This window comes from Mercurialis annua, linkage group LG4 (assembly GCF_937616625.2).
Source record: "Mercurialis annua linkage group LG4, ddMerAnnu1.2, whole genome shotgun sequence".
NCBI classification, from domain to species: Eukaryota; Viridiplantae; Streptophyta; class Magnoliopsida; order Malpighiales; family Euphorbiaceae; genus Mercurialis; species Mercurialis annua.
Window position 1 is genome coordinate 32,342,804 of NC_065573.1, and position 17,870 is coordinate 32,360,673.

The 17,870-nt window shown below is 30.7% G+C and overlaps 2 protein-coding genes across 3 annotated transcripts; both read right to left on the reverse strand.

Moving 5' to 3' along the window:
- Positions 1 to 630: 630 nt before the first annotated feature.
- On the reverse strand, positions 631 to 2,225 carry LOC126676612 (zinc finger protein ZAT9-like). Its single transcript, XM_050370845.2, has one exon. It carries the CDS (start codon positions 2,046 to 2,048, stop codon positions 1,044 to 1,046), a length of 1,005 nt encoding a protein of 334 aa, XP_050226802.1. The 5' UTR covers positions 2,049 to 2,225; the 3' UTR covers positions 631 to 1,043.
- A 10,734-nt stretch (positions 2,226 to 12,959) lies between these two features.
- On the reverse strand, positions 12,960 to 16,320 carry LOC126676830 (WAT1-related protein At5g47470). Of its 2 annotated transcripts, XM_050371123.2 has the most exons (8): positions 15,634 to 16,320; positions 15,460 to 15,525; positions 14,862 to 14,978; positions 14,520 to 14,748; positions 14,255 to 14,416; positions 13,909 to 14,060; positions 13,381 to 13,472; positions 12,960 to 13,292 (listed from the first exon to the last, which is right to left on the reverse strand). In XM_050371123.2, the coding sequence occupies exons 1-8, from the start codon at positions 15,837 to 15,839 to the stop codon at positions 13,285 to 13,287; spliced, it is 1,032 nt and encodes a 343-aa protein (XP_050227080.1). In that variant the 5' UTR covers positions 15,840 to 16,320; the 3' UTR covers positions 12,960 to 13,284. The 2 variants fall into 2 exon arrangements, with proteins under 2 accessions (XP_050227080.1, XP_050227079.1); XM_050371122.2 differs by having other exon boundaries at positions 12,960 to 13,472; positions 15,634 to 16,319.
- Positions 16,321 to 17,870: the final 1,550 nt, after the last annotated feature.

Consider the following 17,870-nt stretch of genomic DNA (forward strand, 5'->3'; position numbering starts at 1 on the left):
TCATTAAATGTGTATGAAATATTTGAAAATGGCTGGTTATGTTTATGAATGACAGGGTACAAATTTCTCCTAATAGACTCTAGTCTAATCTTAAATATTCAAATTGAATATAATGTTGCCTCAAATAGGTCAAATTCGACTTGATCGATCTCTAATATTTTTTCAAAACAGTATTAAGAAGCTCGTGCTATCACTCAATTGTGTTTCACTCCTATGATCCACTATGATTGTGCAACTAAATCAAAATGAACCGAATGCTAATTTCCTTTTTAATCAAATCCGCTTTATACGAATGTGAAAAAATCTAAATTGCACATTGTACATTTTGATTCAACTGATTTTCTTACGTTTTGTTTGATTTTCTCTATTCAATTTATACTAACATTTATTCAATTTATACTAACATTTAACTGAAATTTTATATAGTAGTAAAAATCAAACCAATTGAAAGATTTATAGGATCAAACAAAACCAAAATCGAATTTACCACTTTGGTTCGACTTTTTTACGCCCCTACAATCCACAACCCACAAGAAATTTAAAAAAGTGACACCCATATATGCTCTTAGAAATCATCTTTGAAAAAGATGAACACCCAAGAAAATTGCAATTTAGCTTTTGAATGAACACTCAAATCAAATGAAGTGAAATTGCAACCAAATAGGAAAAAAAATGGTCCTAAAGCAGAACAAGTTTACAGTGCAAAAAAACTTTTGCTTGCTATTCACTTGCAGTTGTTAGAATAAGCAACAGCTACACTTAATTTTACTGTTCTAAAACACGTGAACTAATGAAAACATCACACACACCAAACTAACACCAAATAACAAAATACTCTCTTCACCAATCAATTCCACTTCTGCATTTAATGATCAGTTGGTAAGTCCAATAAACAATTTAGTAGTAATTTTTTGTTAGTCATTCAATGAAATTAATTAATTAAGTTGCCAAAATCTTTAACCAAAACTAAAACAAAACAAAATTGATCAAATTTGCAGAAATTGAAGTAATTTCAACTAAAATTAGATCCATCTCACTTTGAATTATGCATCGGACACCACACTGTAGTCGTCGTCATCCATCGGCGCCGGCAAGTTAAGATCTATCAGTTTAGAAACCCCGCTTCCGGCGGTGGCAGGCGGTGTAGTGGCAGAAGAAGCATTTCCCGATGAGCCCATGAGATGTGATCTTTTATGCCCGCCCAGTGCCTGACCCGACCCGAATACTTTGAAGCAATAAGGACATTCAAAAATTCTTTCATTACTATGGCTGTTAATATTTCTCAACTCTGTTCCATTTAAAGAGCAAATTTTCTTGTGCGAAACTAATGCTTGCGATGATCGGAATAATTTCCTACATTTTTCACATCTGAACTTGCCGCGAATCTTGCTGACTTTCACGATAATTTCCTGTTTTTTCGTCTCGTCCGCTTGATCTCGTTCTTCCTTATTTTTGTTTCTGATCAGCCAAGCGTCTCGTGAAAGCATCATAAGACACATGGCAACGTCTTCTAACTCAGCCGAAGTGTCTGACACGGAACTTACCGGCTCTGGCTCCACCGCTGGCGGCGGAGATGGCGATAACGGAGACGAAAGAACTGAAGTTGTGTTGTTGAACTTAAGTTTCTTGACATCGAAGTTAATCAGTTTGTGATGGTTATCAAGAAACCCCGATTTTCGAGTTCGTTTAGATCGTCGACGAGTTGGGTTTCTTGACTCGGTCTCGCTCTCTCTATCTTGAACAACGACGACAGAAGAAAACTCAGGATCTGCGAACTTGAAACTTTTCTTGGGATTCTCTCGTAACCCATAAGCCAAACCTTTCTCTTCAACTTCTTCTTCATCTTCCTCTTCTTCACTAGCAGATAAAGAATACGAAGAAGAAGCTGACTCAGTACCGAGTTGGTGATGATGATGGGGAATCGTCGTCGTCGTCGTCGTTTTTTTTGTAGGGAGAGGTAACGTGGCTAAGTGGGACTTCATGTGACCACCCAAAGCTTTACCATTAACAAAAATCTTAGTGCAGAGCTTGCATTTGTGTATCTCCATTGATGAAAGCTCAGAGATATAGAGAGCAAGTAAAGATCAAAGGTTTTAATAATAATAATAATAGTAAAAGAAGAATTGGAGAACTTAAAAGGAGTAGGTGACAAGTATTCCTCCACCTAAAGGACACACACAACCCAAAAATTATGATTTGTGGATTTTAAAATAGTAGATTAAAACAGTTGTAAATTTGTAAAAAATGACTATTTTTTTTAGTAGATAGTGTTGAGTAATTACATAAAAGTATGTTAAAAGAAAAGGCTTAAGGTCTGAAAAACTACCGACCTTTCAATTTTTTTTCAATAGCACCCTCACCTTGTAATTTTTTCAATAGCACCCTATTTTGTATTTTTAGCTTTTAATAGCACTCTAAATTAAAAAAGTTAGATGATTTGATTATTATAAGGATGAAAACTTTCAAAAAAATTAAATTTAAAGGTGAAATCATACTTTTTTCTACTTGGACACTTTTAAACAAGTCCTTTAATTTAAAAAAATTCAAATAAGTTTTTGAAAAATGAGTTTAATTCGATGATTTAGGGTGCTATTGAAAGTCAAAAATACAAAATAGGGTAAAATTGATTGTTTTACAAGGTCGGGGTGCTATTGAAAGTCAAAAATACGAAATAGGGTGTTATTGAAGAAATTACAAGTTGAGGGTGCAATTGAAAAAAAATTGAAAGGTCGGTAGTTTTTCAGACCTTAAGCCAAAAGAAAAAGGATTAAAAATGTGTGATCATATTGGAGGGGAAAGAGGGACAAGTAACATGCAAACCTTGCTCATTTGGGTAAATAATCTTTTCTTTTACCCCTTTTTGGAACTCCATAAATTGCCATATAACCGTATTTATGTTGAAATATTCCTCATTAGTTCGAATCTTAATAAATTCATATTCATATTTATACTTATAATTTTATTTTGGATCATTATTAATATATGATATTATGTTAAAGTTATAATTATTTTTATTTTTTATTCCACTCTCTGAAAATATAGAATAGTGACTTGAGAGTATCTCGTTATGTCCACATTCCTTTAATTTATTTTTATAAATCTTTATGTTTTCTAATATTTGGATATTAACTAATTAGTTTTCATTTGTTTTAAGAAATAAATAACTAATTTAATATATTAATGAGCTATAACTTAAATGATATATGCGTCGGACAATAAATTAGTAGGTCGTGAGTTTAATTCCTTCCATAAACGCTTACCCTCTCTAATGATAAATAATTAGATTCATGTGACAAGAAGATTTCGGTTACATAAAATTAAAGAATTAAAAAGGATATAATTCTAATTCCATATAAATGATAAAAATATATACTATAATTTTATAATTTTTTTAAAAAATTTAATTAATATTGTTTGTAATTTTGACTCGAAAATTGAAATTTAATTAAATAGATCATTTTTTTTAAAGTAACTCCTTTTTTTCTCCATTTTTATGTTTTTTGGGTGATGAAGAAATCTCTATTGGAGTCTGACTACCCATTTTATGGGGTGGAGCCCGATCATCCGAATAAATTCTCGAAAAGCCTAGACTCGGTTTTTCATCGTTCGGATCTCACACTTAATACAGGCTTTAACAACTCATCCACAACACTTCCGATTAAGATCCATTTTGTGCGATATAATATTCGAACCTAGGTCGTTTAAGTCGCATATTTACTGTCTACAATTGCGACCAAATTGAGTAAACTCGTGCGGAACCCATCCTTAATTTATTATAGATAAAATTACAAACATGATGCAATATAAGTGTAATTCCTTTTCTTTTCTTCATAGTAGTAGATTGGAACGTAGAATGGTTATAATTGCTGCCATCATTTGCTTATGTTGTTTTTATAATTTTTAAAATTTACGATTGGGTTTCTAATTTGAATAATGGAAGCGGATAGGCTCCATTGCTAAACTTTTCATGCCAATTTCCGTGACAAGATTTATGAACCATGCATTTCATATTTGCATAGAGGTGGCAAATGGGTGGGTTTGAGTGGGTATGGGTTGGGTTTAAATGGGTAGGGTTATAAATGGGTAATCTACCCATTTATGACCCGTTTTAATTATATATGGGTACCCATACCCTAGTAACCCTATATAACCCTAACCCGCCCATTAACCCACTTTATATGAATAATGTTAAAAATTGACTTTTTAAAATTTAAAGTATATTATATTTTAATTGTACTTTTTGTGAGAATTAATGATTTTTAGAGAGAACATGTTCCGGAAAAAAATAATCTCCGAAAAAAATTCTGGGAAAAAGAAGTTTCCGACAAAAAAAAGTATTTTCTGCAAAAAAAAATTTCCAAAAAAAAAAATATTTTCTGGAAAAAATATTTTCTGGAAAAATTATTTTCGAAAAAAAAATTATTTTCTGAAAAAAAATTCTGGGAAAAAAAATTTCGGAAAAAATTATTTTCTGGAAAAAAAATTATTTTCGGGAAAAAAAAAATTTCCTGAAAAAAAAATTTCTGGAAAAAACTATTTTCTGGGAAAAAAAATTATTTTCTGAAAAAAAGAAATTTCTGGGAAAAAAAATTTCCGACAAAAAAAATTTCCGACAAAAAAATATTTTCGGAAAAAAAAAATTATTTTCGAAAAAAAAAAATTCAAAAAAAAATTATTTTCCGAAAAAAAATATTTTTTTCCTGAAAAAAATTATTTTCCGGAAAAAAATATTTTAGTTTATTATGACTTTTGAATATTGATTTTGAAATTTAAAATTTATTTGATATTCTAAAAAAATTAAAATACTCTTAAATTGACATGTGTCCTTCAATCAATTTTGCCTATTGAATTATTATGGGTAGAGTGTGGGTACCCATGTCAAACCCTTTTATAACCCTTATTTTAATGGGTTTGAAAATTTTTACCCATTTATTACCCATCTAACATATAACTACCCTTTTATAACCCATACCCTTTATACAATGGGTGGGTATGGGTGGGTAAATGGGTATGGGTGGAAATTGCCACCTCTATAATTTGCATGATTAAGGCATGGGGTCTAAAGTGTCAACAGGATATATTAAGGGTGATATTGCTTTTAGAGTAATAATTAATAGAAATAGAGTGTGTGTTTTTACAAAATTAAGCCTCTTTAAAAATTGTTAAGTGTGTTTTAACACTTTTCCAAACATAAAGGGCCAACTTGATTCTCAGATTAAATATGGAGGACATATGGAACCTTTCTCCCAGACTAAAATTACTTCTAATAGTGTAAACAGAGTTTAAGTTTCATCATTCAATAATTTAAAAAGAAATAAAAACACGCTGATTTTTACCACCCAACTAATCTTTTAAAGACTATACATTTAGAATTAGAATCCCACAAACATTACTTTTATGGTAGAAATATTTTTATTTCAATGTGTAAATTTTGATTATATTATACTCAAATTACTTTTGAATCACCTTTTATCAATTACTATTGTTTTTATAATTGTGTTTATTTTTAAATTAAAAATAAATTTTACTTGCGTGATAGTTACATATAAATTAATACTATATTTGGACAATAATGCTACCACTGTTTTTACCAATTTAATTGTGACCTGCCACACGTGTAAAATTAAATCTCAATGCAAAAAATACTATAATCATTATAAATTGTTTGATTTAAAACATATATAAAAATATAGAAATTAAATTCTAAAAAGTGACGTGAACTGAAAAGAATCATGTTTTATAATGAAATGAAGTATTACTGTTACTATATATTTAATTCTTAATTTATTATATTTCCAATTTCATGTCTATTTTTTATTGCACTAATTAGTTTTTGATATGGAATTTACGTTAAAAATGATGTGGTAAATTGGCAATTATATATTACTTCACATTAGATTTCTTGTTATCAGAATTAAAATTTAATAATATTATCAATTAGTAGTTAAATTTTTTAAATTTTAAAAATAATCTCAATAATGGGATGAAATTCTAAACTTAACTTAAAAAGTGTACTAAAAAACGTTAACCTCTTAAAATGAACAAAGTATCAAAAAACTCTATGAACTTGGCACGAAATATCAAATAAGTCCAAGATCATGAAACCGGATCAAAAAAGTCTACACCTATGGCAAGCACACTCCTCACGCACTCTCGCCCGCTCTCACACCGCGTGTGAAACACACTCTCCTAATAAAATTTCAAAATAATCCTTATATTTTTTTAAAAAATTTACAAAATGATATCTAAAATAAAAAATAATTTTTTTTATTTTTTTAATTTCCGGAGGAGGAGGAGCTGCTCCTCCTCCGGCAACTCCTCAGGTGAAGAGCATCGCCTGAGGAGTGCTCCTCCTCCTTCGGCGAAGAGGACAGCTGCTCCTCTTCCGAAATAAAAAAGAATGGCGATTTGCGGTGTGTTCGCGCCAGTCAGTAGTTAGAATAGAGTGATTTCAGATGAATGGAGGATTTATTTAATACATTTTGTATATAGTTCAGGTTGGTGGTTTATTCAATCTTTTTGGATTTTTTTAATTCATTTTCGTAATTATTGAACTTCTTTTTATCAATTTTTATGATTTAGACGTATTTAATATTTTGTGCTAAGTTCGAAGTGTTCACTTAAGATAGAATAATCGACGGCATAAAATATAAATATGGATCTATTTTCACGAAATATGGAGTATTGAACCTTTTAGTTAATGCTTGGATTAAAGTTAGCTGAAATTTAATACGTGGCTTTCTAACAAATGAATAAAATTTGGTTAGTTTGTTATAGCTACATGCCAGTTGGCCGTTGGTGGTCTGTGAGACGACATTTTAGTAGTAAGATCTCGTTTATTAATGAAAAGTCACATCTACTCTGCATTTATTTTCAAACAAAACTATTCCATCCGGTCCATAATATTTATCAGCTATCGCATTTATTTTTAACATAAAAACAAAAAATAATTACTATATTATAAATATAAATATTTTTATTAAATTAATTCTATTTTCAAATTTATTAACACTTATGACTATTTTTTATTTGTATATTTATAAACTTTCAATAAATCAATAGGGGTAAATTTAAAATAATAGCAATTAATGCTCTCATGATACTCTAAAATTACAAATATCATGGACCAATTTTTTTTATTAAATGCAACAAAAATTATAAATCGGAGGGAGTATTAGTTACTAATTTAAGAAACAATTGTACAAAAAATCAAAAATTATAGCTCAAATGGTGTAAACTTTAAGGAACACTCTGCTAAAGGGGTTTTTGATATTTGAGACACCCAAATTTCCATTGTTGTGCCTCTTTTGGAATTAATTCCAAAAGAGTGCCTGGACCCACATGTTCCGCATTTCTAGAATGCGGAACATGTGGGTCCAAACACTCTTTCGGAATTATTTCCGAAAGAGGCACTGATCCGAAAATTTGGGTGCCTTTGAGGCACCCAAATATCAAAAACCCCTACTAAAGTCGTGAATTTTATTTCTTTCCACAAACACCTTTTCTCTTTGGTTATTAAAAAAAATCATAAAGTAAACTAAAAAACTTAATTAAATGTATACTTTTCTCGTCTAAAATAATTTTTGATAGTTACATGTAGGAGCAGCCCTTTGTGTTGAGGTAGCTCCTGCCTAGGGCTGTAAACGAATCGAGCTGCTCGCAAGCAACTTGATAAACGCTCAATTCGTGCTCATTTGCATTATAAACATATGGAACTTGAACTTGATTTTCTGTTCATTTATTTAAACGAGTTGAATATGAACATACATAGTGGTGTTCAGTTCGTTTACGTCTACAAATAACTCGTTGAATTATTTGTGAACAAGATCGATCAAGAGTTCGTGAACGATCTCGTATATAGAAACTCGATAAAAAATTCACGTTCATAGCTCGTTTATTTATATTAAATATGCTTTATTCTTTTAATATATTAAAACTATATTTTAAACAAAATTATAAAGTTTTTATTAAAAAACAACAAAAAGATATGGTTTCGGTTCGTGTTCATATTTATTTGTTTAACTATCAATCGAAGAAACTCGTGAACAAACTCGTTTAGTCACTATTTGCATAGACATAAAAAGGAGAAGAATAAATTCTAATTTTCTTTAGGAACTCATCTATTTCAATAAATTAATTTTCCGTATATAAGGTGATTTAGAAACAATTCTTAATCTCTCACATAGGTGGCGTTTGATAAAACTGAAAATTAAGTGCTGAATTTTAAGTGCTATAAATAATAATTGCTGATTATTTTAAAAACTGAATTAAATAAGTCTATTTGATAACTGTAATTACTAAAATTATTAAAATTACTAAATTTATATGTATATTAATTATTTTAATTATAAATAAGTTAAATCCTTACAATATAAATAAATAGTATTTTAAAAGTATCATGAATATTATATATATCTAAAAAAAATATATACATAAAATCATAAGCTAGTTGCATAGATGATGGCGGGTGTATAACTTTGGGATTCATATGCCAGAAATACATATGATAAAAGTTGAAAATTAGTCTTTCAAAATTATAACAATGCTCTCATTGTAATTAAAATTTATCTCTTAAAATAAAATATAATTCAAATGAAGACAAGACATTAATTGATTCAATAAAATTGTATGTAGGTTCAGATAACTAAAATGTGCTAAATGGATCATCATAATCATTTGAAATTTGTCTGACATTAAACTTTAGGGTTGATCCATACCATATAATAGTAAACCCAATTTTCTTGAAAATTAGAAGAAAAATGCTTCAATTTCAACAATTTTCATATTATGTTGAACAAGCTGAGGACTCCAAGTTTAAGTTTGCACTTAGAATTCCATTGTCAACGTATATGCACCAACATTACTTCAAGTCTTCAACCTTGAATTAATGCATTGACCACCTCCAAAATAAAGTCAAACTTAGCTTCCCATAGAGAAACTTGGGACAAATATGAACCTGCTCTTTTAGCCTTGTCAAATGGTTTAAGAAGGTACCAATCAAAGACTCGTTCTGATTTTGAGAAATTCTATGAAAATTTCGGGTTCGAATCCTAATGTGTGTGCATATATTTTACATCTTCAATTATCAAATTCTAAAAAATTAAAAAACAAACTGAAACGCCTTAATATATTATCTTTTGACAAAAACAAATTATCAAATTCTTTCGAAAATCATATATTCCAATATGGTCTAATTAGTGATTAAACAATCAGACCGAATCGGAGGCTCAACCGGTTGAATTTAAAACCAGCCAGTTATCCTGTTTGGATAATTTAAAAAACTGAAAATTTATACAGAGAAGTACCAAGTACGTACGTATACACACTTGCTACTTTGTTGTTGATTCAGCCATCTGGATGCGTGTGGACCTTTTTCAGAGCGGCAGACTACACATCAAATGACTCTTCTTCCGCTGCTCCACTTTATAACTCTGCATTTAATTGTACTATATAAATACCATTCTTACACTTTATCATCCATCAAAATCTTCACATTTGTTGCTTAATTGCATGGTTTCTAATTCTACAGCCATCTTACATTTCATACGCGCTCTTTTTCCACGCACAGCCTCTTCAGTTTTGTCTCATTGTTGCCTTAGGAAGAGATTTAATTTAAGGAAAGGGCAAAATGCTAATTTAAGTCCCTGCACTTATACTGTTTTCGGAATTTAGTCCTTCTTTTTTATTTATCAACATCAAATTCCTACACTTGCAATTTACAATTATATGTTTATAGCAATAAGTTGTACTTAGTAATAAAAGTTGTTAATTTTGATTTTAACAATTCAATAAGTTTATTTTTTTAAATGGAATATTATTTTAACTAATCAATATAAAGAAATAAAATGTAAAAATATAATTGAAGGACTAAATTTGATTTATACTGCTATAATGGAGGGAACTTAAATATGTAATTTACCAATAAACTATCATCTTAATTTTTCAACTGAAACTTAGCCTTCACCTAGCCCTAAATTTACAATAAATCTATCTCTATTAAAAAAATCTCAACTTTAAAAGTCTCAATTTTTGTAATAAAAAGATCGATTCCAGTCGGGGCTGGAGCAATACTGTAACTTATGGGTATATATCCACCCCCAACTGTGAAGGTACAGAAATTACAATTTAGAAATAATACAAATTTACAATTTAAATAACAAGGTATAAAGCTTCCATCCTGTTAAAGATAGCTTACGACTTATAGAGACTCAATTTATTAGTTGTTAGTTACGTGGACAAGATTTAAATCCATGATCTCTTAATGCACTTGAAGACGGTTTAATTATCTAGACTAGTCCCACACCACCGGCCCTCCGCGATATAACAAGGGTGTTGCTATTCGCCGCCCGCTTTTACTTACCACCGCACAGGCGAAAGACATTTCTGCCCCTCTAGCAAAATTTCAAAAAAAAAGTTCTCTCAACTCATTCGAACACACTCGAACAACTACGTAAAAAGTCGAGTAAAATGACGGATAACGAGTATAATTCGTCGGGAAACGAATATCGACGTTCGGAAATAAGTTTTTCCGGCTTTTTCGAGGTAAAAAATAGTTTTTTTTCAAATTTTTATTTAAATTTATTGAAGGGGGACGATTGCGTTTCACGTCCTCTCCAGAGGAGGGGACGCCGGAGTTCGGCGTCCTCTCCGGAGGAGAGGACGTGAAAACCAACGTCCTCTCTAGAGGAGGGGACGCCAATTTTCGGCGTCCCCTCTTCTAGAGAGGACGTTCGGCGTCCTCTCTAGAAGAGGGGACGGCGAAAACCAACGTCCCCTCTAGAGGAGGGGACGCCAATTTTCGGCGTCCCCTCTTCTAGAGAGGACGTTCGGCGTCCTCTCTAGAAGAGGGGACGCTGAAAATTGGCGTTCCCTCCTCTAGAGGGGACGCCGAACGCCGGCGTCCACTCTTCTGGAGAGGACGCCGGCGTCCCCCTTTTCCGGCCGCGACCGAAACGTCGCGGCCGGAAATTAATTTTTTTTTTTTTAAAAAAAAACGTTAAAATGATTTTTTTTAATAATTACAGTGATTTTTTATTGCATATTATTACGACTTTGTATTACATATTATTACGATTTGTTAAACGTAAGTATTTATGTTTTGCAGGTTCATTTAGAAGATTATGGCGATTTTCATCTCGTTCGGAATCCGACATTTTCGTAAAATATTAATTTGAATAGAGTTCAATGAGTTGAGAAGATTTATGTTTTTTGTTTATGAGTTGGTTTTCTATTCAAAAAGTGAAAAGGGCAAAAATGTAATGTGGCTGTGCGGTGCTAAGTAAAAAGGGGCGGTGTTTAGCAATCTAAGTATAACAATGCTCAATTATGTCTCTCCGCAATACAAGCTACTAGCAACTAGCACCCTTTTATTTTGCAGCATGTGACCTTGGCTTCAATGGAAGATATGGATAATGTAGATTTATATTAATGGGGTCCATCCTTCGCAGCATGCAACTCAAGATCCATTATATTATTCCGTGATAGTGCAGCAGTTGTTGAATAACAGAACTTACACAAATTAATAAACTATATTTCAAATAGCATAACCACTAAACAACACTCTGCTAATCGTGAGTTCAATTCTTTCCACAAATACTTTTCTTTTCCCGATTATCATAAAAAGCAAATGCGATAGAAATTTCACATTGAAAAAATATGAGTTCTTAGTTTGATGTGGTATCCGTTCACAGTTGTAGTTTCTATTATCACCTCAAATAACAATGTTTCGTGACCGAAAGAATATTTGAATAGTACTAATAAAATCTAATAATAAAAGCGTCATAATTCAATACGAGAGTCCATTGTTTTTTGCAGTGTTACAAACAAAACTATTCGAATAATTTGCAACGGGAATTAAATGATGAGAGTTGGGCAATGAGTAAAGTACCCCATAAGATATGTGGGCGGTTGGTCCAAAAGCACAGTTTGTTGATGAAAAATATTTTTTGCTTAAAGAAAGGGACATAAATAAAAACAATAATAACGAAGAAATCGAAAATGTAACCAAAAGTCTAAACTGGATTTTATGGAGCAGGCAGAAGCAAGAAAAGACTAACAAGCAAAGAATATTTGGTATATATGTATATGCCTTTTTAATCACATATACCTCACCATTCTGAATCTACCCTAAATTATGCCTTTTATGCCTTAGGTTAGGTTCTCTTTGACAGCCAAATTAAATCGCTAATTTTTTTTCCTTTTGATCAAATATAATATCATATTTGAATATCTCAATCCGAGAAAACAACACTTTAATCCGAGCAATGTTGATCTTAAACGGAATAATAAGTGCCTGAATCAAAATAAGAAAATCCGAGCGATAAAGGTACATATATTCTCACGCACATATATAAGCACATTATTTTAGATGTAATTTTTTTTTTTGAATGGAAATTTTAGATGTAATTTAAGAATACATGTTAACGCCAATTTAAAAATTCAAGTGCTCTCTTTTTATTCTCTATTTAATCCATTTTGTGATTTGATCGTCAGAGTAAACTGCCGAAAAATATTTAATGTTGTTTTATTGACGTTTATTTCTTTTTTTCAGAGTACAATAAGATCCTTACACCTACACAGTTAATTTTTAAATTTCAGATAGAGAAGTCAAAAAAGAAAAACAATTATAGCACTGAATGGTGTTTGGATTGTCAATGAAAATTACAAAATAAAGGTATTCCCCTAAAAAATTAAGCTATTTTAGCAAATGAACCGGATCAATTGGTTTTACAGAGAATAAAAAGACAACTTGCTAGTTGGTCCGAAAGTTAGTGCAATTCAAGATTCAAATTTAAATACAATTTGGCCACCGGTTTAGTTTATACAATACTACTCTATCTAATTCCAAATCAAAGGAAATGAAATTACAGACTCAACGTTTTTTTTTGCATATTCATAAAATTCCAATCAAAATTCTACTTAGAAAATAAAACTAATCAAATTCCTAGCCACTTAAAATCTAGAACAAAAACATAGCTTAAAAGTTAAAACCTCTATTTTTTACAAGAAAACTAGAAAAAAAGCCTAAACAAACAAAGAGACAAATGTGCAACTCCACTAGTATAAACTATTGAGATAAAACCTCTCTACTTAATAGATATGTACAGAGTTGTTTGATCATGTTTTTTCCGACAAAACGACATCGTATCATCACGTATACAGACAGCATTTCAGGCTACAGCAACCATATATATATGTATATATATATTCAAAGCAAAAGCAGCTGATAACGTTGAAAGCATTATCGCAAAATGTCCATCAAAATCGAGTTCTTCGTTGGAAAAGCTAGAGGCCTGATAGAACCAAACAAAGTAGAACCTTAATATGATCATAATTTCGACATTGTTTAACTTAACAGAGGCTTTCTGGCATCGTACTCACTCTCTATGCCCACTGCTTCATTGTACGCTTCTTTCCCTTTTGCCCATAGTACGAAATATAAACCCGTAAACATTAACAGCATACCGGCGAGGCTGTAATTTTAACACAATCACACTTTTAGAAACTAATCGAACCAAATCTAATAACCGAACCAAATGTAATTTTTCAGTTCGGTGTTAAGAGTAAAAAAAATGAATGCATACTTCTACATGAATCCATATAAAAAAGTGTTTTATAAAGCAATAAATTATACTCACTTCTTGGAACCCCGGATCATTATAAGAGAAATTTTAAGTAGACTTTAACCATTACATCATTCGTGGACAGAGCGAATCACATTATAACACATCATTAAAATAATATGAATAATACAAGTTTGTTCATTAAATGATGTGTTATAACGTGATGAGATTTGTTTACGGATTAGCGGCACAAAGTCTATCTAAGAATTTCTTCAGCTATAAATTATATGAGAAAGCTTAAGTTGTAAGGAGAGAAAAGAAAGGTTGTGGAGGAATTAAGATTTACCTTCCTAATCTAATAGTTTCTCCTAAGGTAATGATAGAAAGAAGAACTGAGATGACTGTTCCAATGGGGTTAAACATGGACACCAAAACTGGCCCCTTTTTCTTCATTGCCCATCCACTGAAGCTAATACCAGTTCCACCAATAGCACCTGCCTGTTCAAATTCAAGCAACTAATAATCAACACTGTGGCTAATCGCATAAGATTTTAGCGGTTATCATCGTTCAATTTATTATATTTTAATAACGGAACGATAATAACTATTCTATAAAAAGTTTATAGTCAAGTAACTACATAATTAAAGTTTTTATGCCAATGTTTAATAAGTATAACTAATGGATTACGTACCACTAAAGAGTAACCTATGAGTTCCCCGAGAAGCAACGGAGGCCAAGTGAGTCCGGAACCTGAACCTTGAAACCAGTGAACCATCGATGTCATAATCACACCGATGAATGATGTTATAGTGCATAGCGACATTGGTGCAGGAAAATCGCCTAAAGTCGAAGCCTGTAAAAAAAAACAAATTACGCTACTCATTTTACGTAGTTTCAAAGGCATATAATCTAGTTCGATTTCATCAAGATCATATACATTCGCGTCGATTAATTACCTGCAATACGACGTTGGCAGCCATAACAAGAACGGCGGCCAAAAGATACAAGCAGCCAGTCATTTTTTGCATATCAAAGTTCGCATCAAATGGAGGAGCTAATAACTCTGGATTTTTTGTTGGTTTAGAGCTGTGCATTAGGCTCATGGTGAGAGCACCTAATACACATAAAAATGTGCCCACAATTTTTATTTTGCTGTACATACAGCTCAGCCTAACTTTCTCGAGCCTGCGCATTGCGATTATCCGATAGCATTATTATTATTTGTTTAATTGAAATTATAGCGCTTAAATAATTAATTAGAGATTCAAACTGGTGATATATAAATGTATATACTATACCTTGCTGCCCAGGCGATGAGAAAAATAAGACCTGGAGCAAGATTTGGCATGGCTGTTGCTAATGCTGGTGAGGTTAACTTTATTCCCTTCAAGAATAAGGATTGAAACAGAGTTACCCTGCCATAATGTACATACAATTATCAGAACACATACACAATTCCGCGATGGCTCGGATGAGGTTGCACAATCCGACATTTTACTTCTTGATTACTCTTTGTTTGGTTTAATTTTATTGTAGAATTCATTCCAGTTGATGTAAATATGATAAATTTTATAAAATAGAGTTGCCTAATAATTTTTTTAAGTGAATCAAACGAAATTAAATTTATTTACAAAGAATTATCAAAAATTATTTTATGCAGAATTCATTCGAACAAAAGTTATTTTCTTTCAAGAAATTCAATTGCTCATGATAATTCATGTCGAAAAATACTAAAAAGAAAAAAATGTTTCGTATTCATGAACTTCAAAATATTATCATAATTTTTTTAAAAATACACGCTAGGAGTTTTGAAAAATACATTAAAAATCCTTTTTTCTTCTCAAATCTCCAAGAAAATACACAATAAAATAAAAGAAATTACATTACATCACTTACCCTGCAAAAGAGATAAAAAGGATCTGCATCATCAACTTGAAACTGAATGTTTTAGGCCATTTTCGTCTGCAAAAATTCAAAAAACATGTTGAGAAATCATCAATAACTCTGCATAAATCAATAAATTTTTGATTTTCAAGAAAAAATGAGGAATTAATAAATAAATGAATTAACCTTTCAAAATAAATAGCAGCAGGAGAGGTGACGAGAAAGGTGGCAGAAGTAGTGAAGATAACAATGGTATAAGGTGTAAAACCTAAAGACATTAAATAACTCAAACAAACAGAATTTCCTGCATAAACAAATTGTAACGCTATTAACCCTCCCAATATTGCTAAATCCTCGATCGTCTCCTTCTTCATTATCAAATCTCTAACCATAATCTATAATTAATTTTTGCTTAATCACCCTCTAATTATTTATTTCCTTTCAATCTATATATTCACAAACTAAAAAAAAAATATCTTAATTCTTCTTTTCTGTATATCTTATTATCTAGCTGAACTGTGGATTTGTGTTTCATTTTTATTTTTTGAGAATCAAGATATCATTAAGATAAATCCGAAGCAATTATAGAGGTAAGGAATTCGGGAAATTTAGAATATCACTCCCGATGAAGAACGAGCATATTAAGTTAAAATATGCGCCGCCTTATTCACAGATCGTCTTATAGACCGACTTTTATAGAACCATGCATATAGCTTTACACTTAAGACAATAGAACAAATTTCTTACAAGTGAAAGAAGAGAGAGAGAAACAGCAAGCAACTTGCTGTCTTTTTGTTTCAATTTCTCTTTTATTTTTTTCTTTCATTTTGGGTTTGGAAATGGCAGTTTCTTTTCCTAACAAAATTTTTACAATTTTTTTGTTTGATTTAATTTTTTTATGTGTAATTTTAGTAGTTACATTGCAACCAATCTTCTTTCCAGTTTCTTCGCAAGATAACTTTTGGTGGCTTTTTTTTAACCTGTAACGTTTCTTACTGTTTATTCTTGTTATCAAATTATAATTTCAGCTTATATATGGATGGTGTTTAATTAATAAGTTACTTACGGATAGAGATTTTCACACTTAAATATGTTGATAATTTAAGTATCCTTAATCTAATTTAACAACTTGCAATCAAATTTTAAACAACCTAGCTCGAGAGGATTTTGTACCATCCATTTATCATGTGACGCGTGGTATTAGTTAATGTGATAACCAATCAATAAATATTACATCAGTCGATAATATTTTTATTAGAATTAATGTGATTCATTGATTGTTTATCACATTAATTAATGTCATTATGTCACACGGTAAATAGATGATTTATAATTTTATGTGGCCAAATAGGTTCATATAAGAATTTTTCCATTAACTGTGTACAATATAAGTACTTTTTAAAAAATATATATGCATTAATTAATAATAAATTATCTTTTAAATAAAATATCTAATAAACATTTATATTTTTCAATGACCTAATTACTTAAAATTCACCCACTTTGTTACTTTTTTTTATTTATACCATGATATAGAAAAATTTTCAATCACACATAATTTTATTCCCTTCAATTTTAAAAATTAGGTCAGGAAATAGGTCATTCCTATTCCGTGGGTTTTAAAATTCCCATTCATGGCCCTTTTTTTGAAACAAAGAGATTGTATGGAAATGAGCCATTTCTACACTACTAGAAAACTGTCGTTTAGCGACAGATTTTAGCGACGGATTTTAAATCCGTCGCTAAATCCTAAAAAAATTTGGCGGGATTCATCCCGCCAATTTTTTTTCACTTTTAGCGACGGATTGCAACATCCGTCGCTAAAAGTAATACATTTAGCGACGGATTAAATATTCTGTCGCTAAATGCTTACTTTTAGCGACGGATTTCGTAATCCGTCGCTAAAAGTATTATTTTTATTAAAAATTAATTAAGATAATTTTAATTATAAAACAATTTATTTAAAAAATAATTATTTATTAAAAAATAATTATTTATTAAAAAGTAATTATTTATTAAAAAAAATTATTTTTTAATAAAATTATTATATTAGAATGCGGGAGAAAAGTATAAATAGTAATAATTTGTTGTTTTTATATAAAATAATTATTAAAAGAATAATTTATTAATTAGTTATATAAAAATAATTAGTATGAAACAATAATTATTTTAAAATAAAGGAGTAAATTGCGGGATTAACTTTTTGTTACTTTCAGTTATATTTAAATATAATATACATAGATATAAAACAAAAATCTGAGTTGGTTAAGATGGAGTCACACGTGGAAGAACTACAAGGTTAAAGAGGATTGGGTGGGAGCAATGTGAGGATGGGTGACCTACTGGAAAGTTGGAAAATTTGCGAAATTTGCGAGTGGGTGATAGTGTGTGGCATATAGCGGGTGAGTGTGTGACGGCCAGTG